At 45.1% G+C, this 12576-nt stretch overlaps 1 protein-coding gene across 2 annotated transcripts in view; it reads left to right on the top strand.

The window, feature by feature from the left end:
• Window positions 1-8145: 8145 nt before the first annotated feature.
• Window positions 8146-12576, top strand: part of SH3BP5 (SH3 domain binding protein 5) — an 80563-nt gene continuing 76132 nt past the window's right edge. The window contains exons 1-2 of one of the 2 annotated variants that reach the window (XM_049870712.1): window positions 8146-8532; window positions 10454-10516. In XM_049870712.1, coding sequence (XP_049726669.1) covers window positions 8392-8532; window positions 10454-10516 — 204 coding nt within the window. In that variant the 5' untranslated portion in view covers window positions 8146-8391. The remainder of the gene's footprint in view (window positions 8533-10453; window positions 10517-12576) is intronic. The other variant, XM_049870711.1, reaches the window with a different exon arrangement.

Genomic DNA, 12576 nt, shown 5'->3' with positions numbered 1-12576 from the left:
AAAGGGCATCGAAATTTGACAGAAAAAGCATTAACTTCACAATGTTGAACCGAGATGTGATATGTCCACACAATGGAGTACAACTCAGCCGTAAAGAAATACGAAGCTCTGGTACATTCTCCAACATGGATGGACCTTGAAAACATTACGCTGAGTGAAATAAGCCAGACCCTAAAGGACAAATAGTGTATGATCCCACTTACAGGAAATATTTAGAATAGGCAAATGCAAAGAGACCAAGTTTATTGGTGGTTACCAGAAGCTTCAGGGAGTAGGAAATGGGGATGTCAACTCGACGGTAATGGGTTTTTGTTTTTTTAAAAAAATCTTTACAGGAAGGAACTCTGGTGGCACATTGCTTAAGGGGTACTGATTTTCTGTTAAAGGTGACGAAAAAATCTGAAACCAGCTAGTGATGATGGTTGTACAACGTGGTGAATGGGATTAATGTCACTGAATGATACATGTAAAAATGGTTGAAATGGCAAATGTTTTGCTATATATATCCTACCACAATAAAAACACAAAACAAACAAGCCAGTAAACGAAATCACTCTGGCCCTTCCAGACAGAAAGGTGTGTCTGATTTCTGTGTTCACACAGGGGTAATTCTGCAGCGTCAAGTGATCATTTTGAGTCACCAGGACAGAAAATGCTACTCTCTTCATCCATGGGAATGGTCAGCACTATTGTCGTGGACAGAATTGTGTCCCCCCAAAATATGTGTCAACTTGGCTAGACTATGATTCCCAGCGTTGGTTATCCTCCATTTTGTGATCTGATGTAATTGTCTATGTGCTGTAAATCCTAATCTCTGCCTGTGGTTAATGAGGCAGTGTTAGGTCATGTTAAAGAGGATTAGGGTGGGACACAACGCCCTTACCAGGTAGTAGCCCTGATCTGATGTAAGAGGAGATTTCCTGGGGTGTGGCCTCTATTGCCTTTTATCTTACAAGAGATAAAAGGAGAAAGAAGAAAGTAGAAGGGACCTCCTAACACCAAGAAAGAAGAGCCAGGAGTGGGGCACATCCTTTGGACCTGGGGTCCCTGTGATGAGAAACTCCTAGACCCAGGGTTAGATTGATGATGAGGACCTTCCCCCAGAGCAGACAGAGAGAGAAAGGCTCCCCCTGAAGCTGGTGCCCTGAACTCAGACTTCTAGCCTTCAAAACTGTGAAAGAATACATTTGTTTGTTAAAGCCATCCACTGCGGTATTTCTGTTATAGCAGCACTAGATGACTAAGGCAACTATCCTTCCTGCCCAAAACTCACTGGAAGTGCTTTGAAGTCAGCAAATCTTTTTATTTTCTCTCATTTTTCCACTCCTGGGTTTTCAAGAATTTGGAGGAAATAACAAGTTGCTAGCTTCACAAAAAAGCCCAAAGAACATTTTGGACATAGTTGGAGATCTCTCTGCTCACCAGAATATAAAAAAGTAACACCCTTTGAACATAGCAGGGCTTTCTGAGTGCTTATTAAATAAATTAAAGTTTCTCTCCACACCTACAGGAATAGAAATACCCCAGTGTTTCACTTCTCCAAGGGGTACACTAAATAAGGGGAGGGTCTCTCTTTGTTGGAGACCTGCTCGTTTTGTGATTCAGGGAGGTTGAGGCCCAGATTGTAAATGTATGATATCAGTGAGAAAGTGGGGTTACAGGAGAGGTTGATTTTAATCCCATGAAAGAAAACCAGATCGTGACAAATAAGAACCCACTGTAGAGAAACAGATGAGCATAGACTCATCCTGCCAGACCCCTTTTTCTTCCTTCCACCCAAATCCCAGCCCACTGTTTCCAATGGCAACTGGGAGCAGTGCAGAGGCTATGACTCTCACCAAGGAACCATTACAACCTGACGTGGTGGGGCCGTAAACAAACACACACAATGTATTTTCCCCCAGTGTCTGGACTTGAACAAACTCCAAGGAGGCAATAAAAAGAAATCCATCAGGTAGCGCGGTCTCCAACAAAGCAGTTCTCAAGATTTTTGTGAAGATGGCAGGCATCCTATCTTCTTCCACAGCGTGCACCATGTGATCAGCCTCTGTCAAGAAAATGGTGCTTCAAGTCAATTCTGGCCCGTTACTGCGGAGCCGATTCCCGCTCACGGCGACACCATGTGTTACAGAGAAGAACTGCTCCACAGAGTTTTCTTTGTGTAATCTTTACGGAAGCAGATCGCCCAGCCTTTCTTCTTTAGAGCCGCTGGGTGGGTTCGAACAGCCAACCTTCAGGTTAGTAGCCAAGAGCAAACCATTTGTGCTACCCAGGGATGCGTTAAGCCACACCAGCAACCCATCATATAACCATGTCCTGAATCATTTACCATTGTTAAATTATATTTAAAGTCTTTTAAAATGGACGTAAATGTACTGTGCCTGAAATACTCCACCAAAGGTCAACAGGGGTCTTGAGAGGGGGATATGGATCTTTTTCATGAAGAGGGAAGTGGAACATTTAAATTCAAATATATTTAAATAAAAATTTTTTAAATCCGCACCAGAGTGTACAGTTCCTCTAAGTCTGTGGTTCTCAAACTTTTTGATGCCAAAAAACCAAACCCACGGCCATCCAGTTGATTCTGACTCATAGCAAGCCTATAGGACGAAGTGGAACTGCCCCATAGAGTTTCCAAGGAGTGCCTGGGTGAATTCAAACTGCCAACCTTTTGGTTAGCAGCAGTAGCTTTTAACCACTCTGCCACCAGGGTTTCCTTTTTGATGCCAGGACCCTTTTATACTCCTAAAAAGGACTGAGGATCTCACAGACCTTTTGTTTATGTGGTTATGTTTATAAGCAGTTACTGTACTGGAAAATTAAAACTGAGAATTAAAAAAATTTATTTACTAATTGGTATAAAGTGACAATAATAAGGAGCCCCGGTGGTGCAGTGGTTGAGCGCTTGGCTGTTAACCAAAAAGTCCCTTGAATCTACCAGCCACTCCCTGGGAGAAAGATGTAGCAGTCTTCTTCCGTAAAGATTTACCGCCTTGGAAACCCTATGGGGCAGTTCTACTCTGTCCTGTAGGGTCACTATGAGTGGAAATTGTGTCAACGGCAATGGGTTAACATAAATATTATAATTTTATGAAAAAATAACTGTAGTTTCCAAAACAATAAAAACAGTGACAAGAAGGGCATTGTTTTACATTTGCAGATCTCTTTAATGTCTGGCTTAATTAACAGAAGACAGCTGGATTCTCCTACCTATCTGCTCCTGCATGTAGCTTCTGGAAAACTTGTGAAAGAATGAAAAAGAAAAAGGCAAATATTGTCTTGGTATTATTCACTTAAAAAAAAAAAATTTTTTTTTTTTTTATGAAAGTAGCTTTGACTTGACAGATACCCTGAAAGGTCTCGGAGAACTTCAGGGGTCTCCAGTCCAAACTTTCAGAAGTACTGCTCTAGATCAATATGCCAGCTAAAATAAATATAAGCATTTACTTAATAACATGGCTTGCCTTCTTAGTATGTGTGGAGGTAGAATTAGAAGATGGCCCCAGAGTTTCCTGTCCCCTGGTTTACATACCACTGTATAATTTAGGGCATTTGTAAATACGATGCGATAGTCACTACCATGATTAGGTTATGTATATGGCATAATTAACTTTAGGAATGGGAGACTATCCTGGTGGGCCTGACCTAATCAGGTGGCCTCTTAAAATGGGACTGGGCTCTTCCTGAAATAAAAAAATAAAGAAGAGATCAAATCACAAGAGGGATTTGACACAAGCCAGGTCTTCAGTTGTTGTTTTCAAGATGGAGGGGGGCATGTGGCAAGGAATACAGAGATTGACCCCTGACAGTCAGCTAGGAAATGGGGACTTTAGTTCTATAACCGGAAACCTGGTGGTGTAGTGGTTAAGAGTTATGTCTGTTAACCAAAAGGTCGGCAGTTCAAATCCACCAGGAGCACCTTGGAAACTCTAAGGGGTGGTTCTACTCTGTCCTATAGGGTTGCTATGAGTCAGAATCAACTTGACGGCAATGGGTTTGGTTTTTTTTGGTAATCCTACAACCACAAGGAACTGCATTTGGCCAATAACCTGGATGAGCTTGAAATGGATTCTTCCCCTAGGGTATCCAGAAAAGAACACAATCTAGCTGACATCCTGATTCAATTTGTGACACCCTGAGCAGAGAACCTGGCCATACCAGGCTTGAACTTCTGACTCAGAACTCTGAGATAATAAATGAAAACCATTGCCACCGAGTCAATTATGAGTCATAGAGACCCTATAGGACAGAGTAGAACTGCCCCATAAGGTTTCCAAGGTTGTAATCTTTATGGAAGCAGACTGCCACATCTTTCTCCCACAGAGCAGCTGGTGGATTTGAACCGCTGACCGTTTAGTTAGCAGCTGAGGGCTTTAAGCACTGCACCACCAGAGCTCCTCTTGAGCCTCTAAGTTTGTGGTGATTTGTTACTCAGCAATAGAAAACAGTATGTATTATCTAAAGTTTATTTTTAAATTCATAAATAATTACAAGCACATTCTTGTAATAAATGAAAACCTTGCTTGGAAACAAAATTTGTTCTGACCTTTCAGTCCCAGCCAATCCTGGGCCGCTCCCTATGCCCGTTTCCAGGGGGAACCACGCTTGGTTTCGTATAGATCCTTCCAGACCCTTTTCTATGCATTTATGTGCATATATATGTACCACTAGAAAATACGTAGTACTGCTCATAATTTATTTGTTTTCCTTATTTCGACCTTAGAAACCCTATTAGGATTAACACGATAAACTTGCCCAGGTATCCTAAAAACAAGACAACAGAAGTCTAAACTGATGTTCCAGAGCAGTTTCCCTATGTCCCATAGAGGCATTTTGAACCATTCCATTATTCGTGGATCAGTGCTCAAACAGAAATGTATGTTGTGGGCTGTAGTTTAAAACGGTCATGATGGGATTCCTCCAGCTGGGAAGCATTTAGAGTCAGGGTTGACCCTGTATTCCTCCTTTTTACAGCTGGGATGAACCTGCTCCCTTATTGGCTCAGTTCAAAGTCGCCAGAAATATTGGGGGCCCTTGTGTCCCCAGAATAAGCTATTCCTAGTCTTCATCCAGTCATAGTGGCCATTTTCTCCTTGGCACCATTCACTGTTGCCAGGTGTTCCTGGTTCCGTGCTCTGCTTTGAGTCTTTGCTCTTTCAGGACTGCTCTTCTAGCTTCTGAACAGTGAGTAATGTTTTTGCAATAAGGAATAATGCATTTCAGGGGTACTTATCAAGAGGCTCGAACTCCTATAATTTCTTACCAGCATTCAATCCTAGGGACCTATCGTTGCTTCCAAGTGTAGCAGGTGAAGAGGTATACAGTACTCCAGGGCAGCTGTTTCTGCTTCTTAGCTGTTAGTACTGCTTTTGTTATGGTGAAGAATACATGGTAGTGATGATGTTCCTGAGGTTCATATTCCTTTAGTTTTATTTATTTGGGCTGTAAGTACTGCTTTTGCAGTAAGGAAGAATGCATCGTACCATGTTTTGACAAGTTTCATGAAAAATAATAGAAAGGCTAAGAAGAAGGAGACTAGAATAAAATGTATGTGTAGTCATTGCCAGGTGCCTTCATGTTTTTATTTCTTGAAAATTTGCAAATTTTCAAGAAATAAAAAAAAAAAGAAAAGAAAAAATTATTTTCATCACTTACTCATATCGGTAGGATTTTCTACATCCGGCATCCACTGGGACATATGGGATCCTAGACGATGGGTATCAAAATCCATAAATCATAACAAAAATTCTAAGTTGGTCCTTAAATCAGCATGCCTTCCATTAGTGAGAACACAGGGTATCAACAAAAAATTCAAAGAAGAAAATCATTGGGTCACTAAGTTAAAGAGCAATGAACAGATAAAGGTGTGTGTGTGGTGGTGAGGGGACATGAAGCTGTTACCGGAATAAGGTTCTTGCCTCTCAGTGGTCAAGAATGAGCACGTAAGGCACGTAGTTTTCCACACGAGGAAAGCTTTATTGAAGAGGCTTGCAAGCGGAGATCAGGAGGGCCTAGAGCAATGCTTACCCTCATCTCACAGAACAAAAGACAGGCCCTGAGTTTTTAAAAGTTCTTGGGCAGGAAAAGATTCATGTTTATTCATAGGCACAGGCTGGGATATGTTATCTAAGGTGTGCGCAGCAGCTTTCCAAGATGGCTCCTGTCCTGGAGGCCTCTGGGATTCATAGCAGGACTTATTATGGGGTGTCACACCTGCGTAGTCCCCCGCTGTCCGGGTTCGAGTCCCCAGCTGGGGCTGTAGCCCCTCCCTGCCTCTGGTGGAAGGCCACAAAGCGGCCACAAGTGGATGTTCTTCGCATGTCCCTGGGCCTGGTTTTCTCCAGCTGCTTCTGAAAGGCAACTTTAAAGAAGTTTGCAGGCTATTTTTAGATGCCCTGCCCCATTGTTCTGTGAAATGGCTTTGTTTCTGTGCCCTGGCCCATTTCTTGTTACTTTGTTTGCAGATTTGGGGGCCCCTCTGTTCCTTGTCTTACTGAGTCTCTAGGTTCCACACTCAACCCCCTATTACCTCCCTTATAGTCTATTTCTCTTTTACTTGTTTCTCCTCTAACCACACCAGCCTCTTTGCTATTTTTCAAACAGGTACCCTTTGATCTCAGGACCTTTGCTCCCTGTCTTAGAGCCTCCACGTGAAAATCCAATTACCTACGAAAACATTCTCCACAGAATAGCAAGGCCTTTAATGGGTTCCAACCCTATAAAGCTCCTACTACAGTGATCTTTTCAGAACAAAAAAAACCAAAACACAAAATGCCCCTCAGAAACCTGCAATGTACACCTGCACTACCTCCCTAGGAAATAGGACAACTTCCTTTGACAATGGACCATAATGCTGGCATGTAGGGTGGTGCTTTGCTCAAGGAGTAACCCCACAATTTAGCTTCTGATAAAACCGTCAGAAGTGGGTTTTCCAAGGTGGCTTTAATAATGCCGTTGTTAGCTGCTGTCAAGTTGTCCCCCAACTCTTGGTGACGCCATGTGTGTCAGGGTAGAACTATGCTCCACAGGGTTTTTCATGACTGATTTTTCAGAAGCAGATCACCAGGCCATTCTTCCTACTCCAGAAGCTCTGCCAAAACCGGTTCAGATTAATAGTAACAAGGAAGCCTCCACTGACAGGAGAGAGGTGGCTGAGCGTGAGGTCCATTGGCCAGAAATGGAACCTGGGTCTCCTGCATGAAAGGCAAGAAGTCTACCACTGAACCACACATGCCCTCAAGACTTTAATGATAGGCTCTCAGAAAGCTCTGTTCTCAAGCAGGTTTGTTCTCACAGAGCCAAGGGCCCACAAGCCTTGGTGATGAAAGTGTATACTTCCTGATCAGTGGTGTTATCCCTGGAGTGCTTTGCTAAGGTTACCTGACCCTGTAGTCCTCCAACCTCACAGTGGCCCTGACACTTCATCATGGTGTAGACATGTCCTTTTGTTAGGCCTTTGGTGATGCCGAGTTTCCCAGGCAAGTGTTGGCTCCCTACCTGTGGGTTGGGCAGGAAACCTCGCCAGTTCATAACCCCTTGGCTAGAGTATGCCCATCAACAGGTCTTACAGTTGCTGCTTCCTTGAAAAGGCCGTACCAACCTACCTGAATCCACACTCAGTGAATTCTCGCTGCTTCACGGCTATTCAGGTAGGACCATCCCGTGGGCATGTGTTTGGGCATGGAGTTCTGGCCAGGAGAGGCCACAGCCTGTGGAAAAGGAATCCATACGTGCAGCTCTGCGCGTCTAGGGTGGATGTTTCAGTTCCCATTTCTGGGGAAATCTCCAAGTAGATACAACTCACAAGGTTTAGCCGAGGGGACAGGGGCTTCAGAGAGCCTTGAAATTAATGTAGGGTCACTGAGTACGGGACTGTAAAGGTAACTTCAGAGAGTGGAAAAGTCCCCAACTTTCCTCCCATCCTAAATCTGCCTTGTCGAGGAGGGAGAAAGCTACCCAGAAAACAGGTGGCTAGCGTTAGGTAGTTCGCAATGTATTCGTGCTGCTCAGTTAAAAGGGAGCGGGGGCTGTCCCATTTCACCTCCCTTGAGGTCTTCAGGAAGCTGGGGTTTTTGTGACGGACACCTGGGTAATTGCGACTGGCCCATGAATGGTGTCAGCGCCGCGCCGAGGGGCGGCCGGGCGAGGGCGGAGCGGGCGCCGCTGTCCTAGCGGCCGCGGCAGAAAGGGGGCGCCCGGGCGCATTTCCTCCGCTCGCTCCGCCTGGGCCGGACCGACCCGCATCCGCGAGCGGCGTTCCTGGGTGTCGACCGCGGCGGCTGCCGGGACCGTGCCGGGCTTGGGCGAGCCTGCGGCGGCCGCGACCCCTCGGACGCTCCGGATCCTAAGGCGCGGCTCGCGTTCTGGCTGCGGGGCCCGCACCCTGCCTGCATGGACGCGGCGCTGAAGCGGAGTCGCTCCGAGGAGCCCGCCGAGCTCCCGCCGCCTGCCCGGGACGTGGAGGAGGAGGAGGAGGGAGAAGGCATGGAGAAGGGGCTGGAGGAGGAGGAGGAGGTGGATCCTCGGATCCAGGTAGGGCGCGCGGGGGCCCCTCGGGCCGGGTTCCGCGAGGGCTGCGGTGGAGGTCGGCGTCTACACCTACATCCCGCTCCGCAACGTCTAGCGCTGCGGTCCGGGGCGAGACGAGAGGGTCTGAATACTCGGTTTCACCGTTCCCCACTGAGGGGGCTGCAGTGCTCTTTGGATGCGGCCTGACTATATTGCGGGGACCCCTGCAGGCCCCTGGCGAGATTTGGGGGTCCCCGCAGCGTACCAGTGGTTCGGCGGATGCACAACAAAGGGAAAAAGGGGGCGGGGGCGCCATGCCGGTATCGGGGTGCTCTCAGCCAGGCTAGTGGCGCCGCAGGCATTGCACAGCCTCCCGGCTCCGGGAGGAGGGTTTGCCCGGCCCGCGAGCCTGGCGGGTGGGCGTTGCCGCCCCTGCAGCGTGGACTGGCACCGGTGTCCTGGGTCCGGCACCCCCACCTGGCCAGGGTGCCCAGCCTGAGCTGCCTTCCTCCTCCTTTGATTTATTGTAGGGAAACTGGGAGGGTTTATTGTCGCCATTGGCTCAAACCTCCGCTTGGCTTGAAATGGGTTAAAGCCCTGCTTTTTTCCTTGTTGTGGGGTCGGGTGTGAACAGAAACCAGGCACAACTGATGAGCCGAACCGACGCGTGGAGGAGGCGAGGGGGCTGGCCTGGCCTTCTGTGCTTCCATTTCCTAGACCAAAAACCAAATCCATTGCCGTCGAGTGAATTCGGACTGATAGCGATCCCATAGGACAGGGTAGAACTGCCCCATAGGGTTTCCAAGGCTGTAATCTTTAGGGGAGCCGACTGTCAACATCTTTCTCCTGCAGAGAGCCTGGTGGGTTCGAACGGCCAACCTTTCAGTTAGCAGCAGCTCAGCGAACACTGCGGCACCAAGGCTTTTTCCTAGAGGGATGATTAAAAAACAATTTTCAAGCCGAAATCTGTGTGTGACAGCTTAACCTCTTCACCCCTAAGCAAAAACACAGCAAATCTCTTTTCCAAGACCCATTTTTTTTTTTTTTTTTACCCTTTCCATAAATCATTTTTTTTATATTGCTTGTAAGCAATGCCATGCAATCTCTGGAGCCCTACCTAACTGGTTTTTCAGTGCGTAGATCAATTAAAACCTCGTTAAACTAAGTGGCTAGGGTTTAAATGAATTGTTTTTGGCAGATTAGCAAGGTAAAGATCAGGGGGAAAAAATCTTTCTATTAGGAATGATCCTATTAATTAAAATCACTGGTTTGCGTTCTTGCTAGGCGATTCTGTTAGCAATAGCCTTTGTTTGCAGAGTAAAGAGGAGTTAACTTCAGACTGGGTACTTTTTACAGATGTTGGTTGTAAATGTTTATTTGAAGGACTGGGATTAAAGCTAGTATAGAAAGAAAAAAGGCTAGGCAGGTTAAATAATTGGCAGTTTTGGAAAAAAAAAAATTTTCCTTGTAGAAAAACACTCAGCCGCTGATGAGTTAATGACAGAAGTCTTTCCTTGAGTTAAATCATTTCACTGGGCTTATATTTTTAGCATGTGCTGATTTCTTTTTTTAATTTTTTCTACAACGTTCTCCTTCTCTAAGGCAGAGGTTACTGTTTGAATTTGGTAGCTGAACCCTTTGTAATAAGGTGGGTTTACCTGGAGGCACTTACCTGGAATAAATATTTGACTATCGGAAAAGACAAATAATTCCTAGACCCTTAAGTCATTTTTAAAAGAGATACCGTCAAGATAAAGTTTTCAGAAATACAGACATTTCATTTGCTCCTCCAGCTCAAACTCATCTGTTTTCCTTGAAAATTAAAACCACCTTTTCCGTCTTCCTATGAATTGGGCTGGGGTAGTTTTTCAGGTTATGAGCTGAATTTTATTGGAAACAGAAGCCTGACCCCTCAAATCTTTTTTCTCTCTCTTTTCTTCACTAGGGAGAACTGGAGAAGTTAAATCAATCCACGGATGAGATCAACAGACGGGAGACTGAACTTGAGGTACAGAAAGCTTGAAGGGGTGGCTGTCACACTTATTCCTGGCCAGTTGGTTTTGTTTTAATATATAGCCAGCGGTTATTGTGAAGGCCCACCCCTGGGAGTTGAGCAATGGGAGTTGAGCAACAGCCTTGCTGTCTGTCAGGATGAAATACACCACTGAGCCCAACCAGTGGGCCAAACGCATGTGGATCCAATTTCGTGTGTTGTTTTTCATTATGGAAGCTCCATGGGGCCAAACCAAGGGCTGTGTGGCATATTACACATGCTTAAAACCCAGACTTAATGTGTCTGTGGAAAAGCTGAAAGGACTGAGGGGAATATTAGTTGAAGTCTTTTTAATGAATGAGCTCATGAAATCTCTTAAATATTTTAGGGTGGTTCCTTCCATTTGTACTTGGAACTGTTTGGTGTTTCCTCAGACTTACACCCTTTTTTTTTACTTTGCTGTACTAATAATTCACTCCCCATTCCTTTCCACTTCCCCGCGTGTTTCTTTTTTGTCTACTTGTGTGTAGAATATAATTATCTTAATGGTAAGGAAAAGCTGTTTAGACTGAGAAAGGCCTTCCTGCTGGGAAGAGTCTTGGGAGGCAAGCTTGATTTGCATTTCGGGAGCATTTTCCAACCTGAGTGTAAATAGATTAGCATTCTTCACAGCTACCAATTAGTCCTCACCCCTATTTACTAGTGGTTGGTTTTACCATCCATCAGCAAATTTGAACAACCTCTGTATACAGTGACACCTGTGAGAGCTGGAACTCGAACGGAATGCATTGTTTTTCCGGGTCTCACAAGTTTTCCACCTTTGACAGGGTACAAGCCTACTGCTCTTCTATCACTCTCTATTAATGGAAAATATTTGAGTTTTTCTTGTCTGACAGGTTTCCACGTTACATGGGTTCTGGCTTTCATAGGTTTTACTGTATATCTGAAAGCCCGTGTCTGTTAGAGCTATAGGCATGCAGGGAGCCGTTGGGAGGACCTGTTTCTGTAGCAGGAGAAACAGCAAGAAAGGTCAACAGGAAGGACAGAAAATGTGGCCTTGTCACCAGTCCCTGGGTGCAGGAGATAGGAATATAATCTACCAAGAATACACTGGCAGCCATGATTTCTAACTGCATGTCCAGGCCCTGGAAATACCAAATATGAATGAAATCTGGCCTGAAAAGCTTGGTGTTCTGAGCTCTGTGAAGGGTTATCCATGAAACTGGCTGCGATTCTCCCCAAAATGAAGTAAAATCATTGTGTTTGTTTACATTTTTTTTTCAGTTACGGTGAATTGAGTCTCTTTGTGATTTTGGACCATGGAAACCTCTCTGAATCTCAGATGTCTAATACACCCACTCCTCACTTATCGACATGGTTAGGTTCCAAAGATCAGGTCGTTATGTGAAAATCAACGATATGCAAAAATGGAGGATGACCACATCAGATCACAAAATGGAGGATGACTACATCATTACCTAACTGCCAAATCACATCATTACATAACTGCTAAACCACAGAGAATCATGGCCCAGCCAAGCTGACACATAACCTTAACCATCACAGCCAGCATTATTCTCCGCTGGCACCTTGGTGTTCATTACGGCCAGGTGTATGTCACTGATGTGCAAAATAGTCTGATAGATTTTTTTTTACTGTTGTCATAAATGCAAAATGTTGGATAATGAGATAGTTGATAAGTGAGGAGTAGGTGTGTATTAAACAAGCAGCAACAACAAAACCTGTGCCAACTCTATAGGGCTTTAGAGTTTACCAAGTGTTTTTTACAAGCTTTATCTTACTCCACCCTGTTCCAGCAACCTAGAGCTAGGCTGCCCAAGATGGTAGCCACTTTCTACATGTGGCTATTTGAATTTAAATTAATTAAAAGATTAAAAATTCAGTTCCTCAGTCACTATCGCCACATAACAAGAGCTCAATAGCTACTGTATTGGGCAGAGCAGAGAACACTTCCATCATTAGAGAAAGTTCTACTAAATGGCACTAACCTGGACAGGTAGGGAAGGCAGAGCCTACCTCTTCTCTAGGTGAGATCGTGAGGCTCAGTGTCTCAC

This window comes from Elephas maximus, chromosome 27 (genome assembly GCF_024166365.1).
Source record: "Elephas maximus indicus isolate mEleMax1 chromosome 27, mEleMax1 primary haplotype, whole genome shotgun sequence".
Lineage (NCBI taxonomy): Eukaryota > Metazoa > Chordata > Mammalia > Proboscidea > Elephantidae > Elephas > Elephas maximus.
Note: the sequence above shows the minus strand (reverse complement) of the source record. Positions and strands in the feature narration are given on the sequence as shown.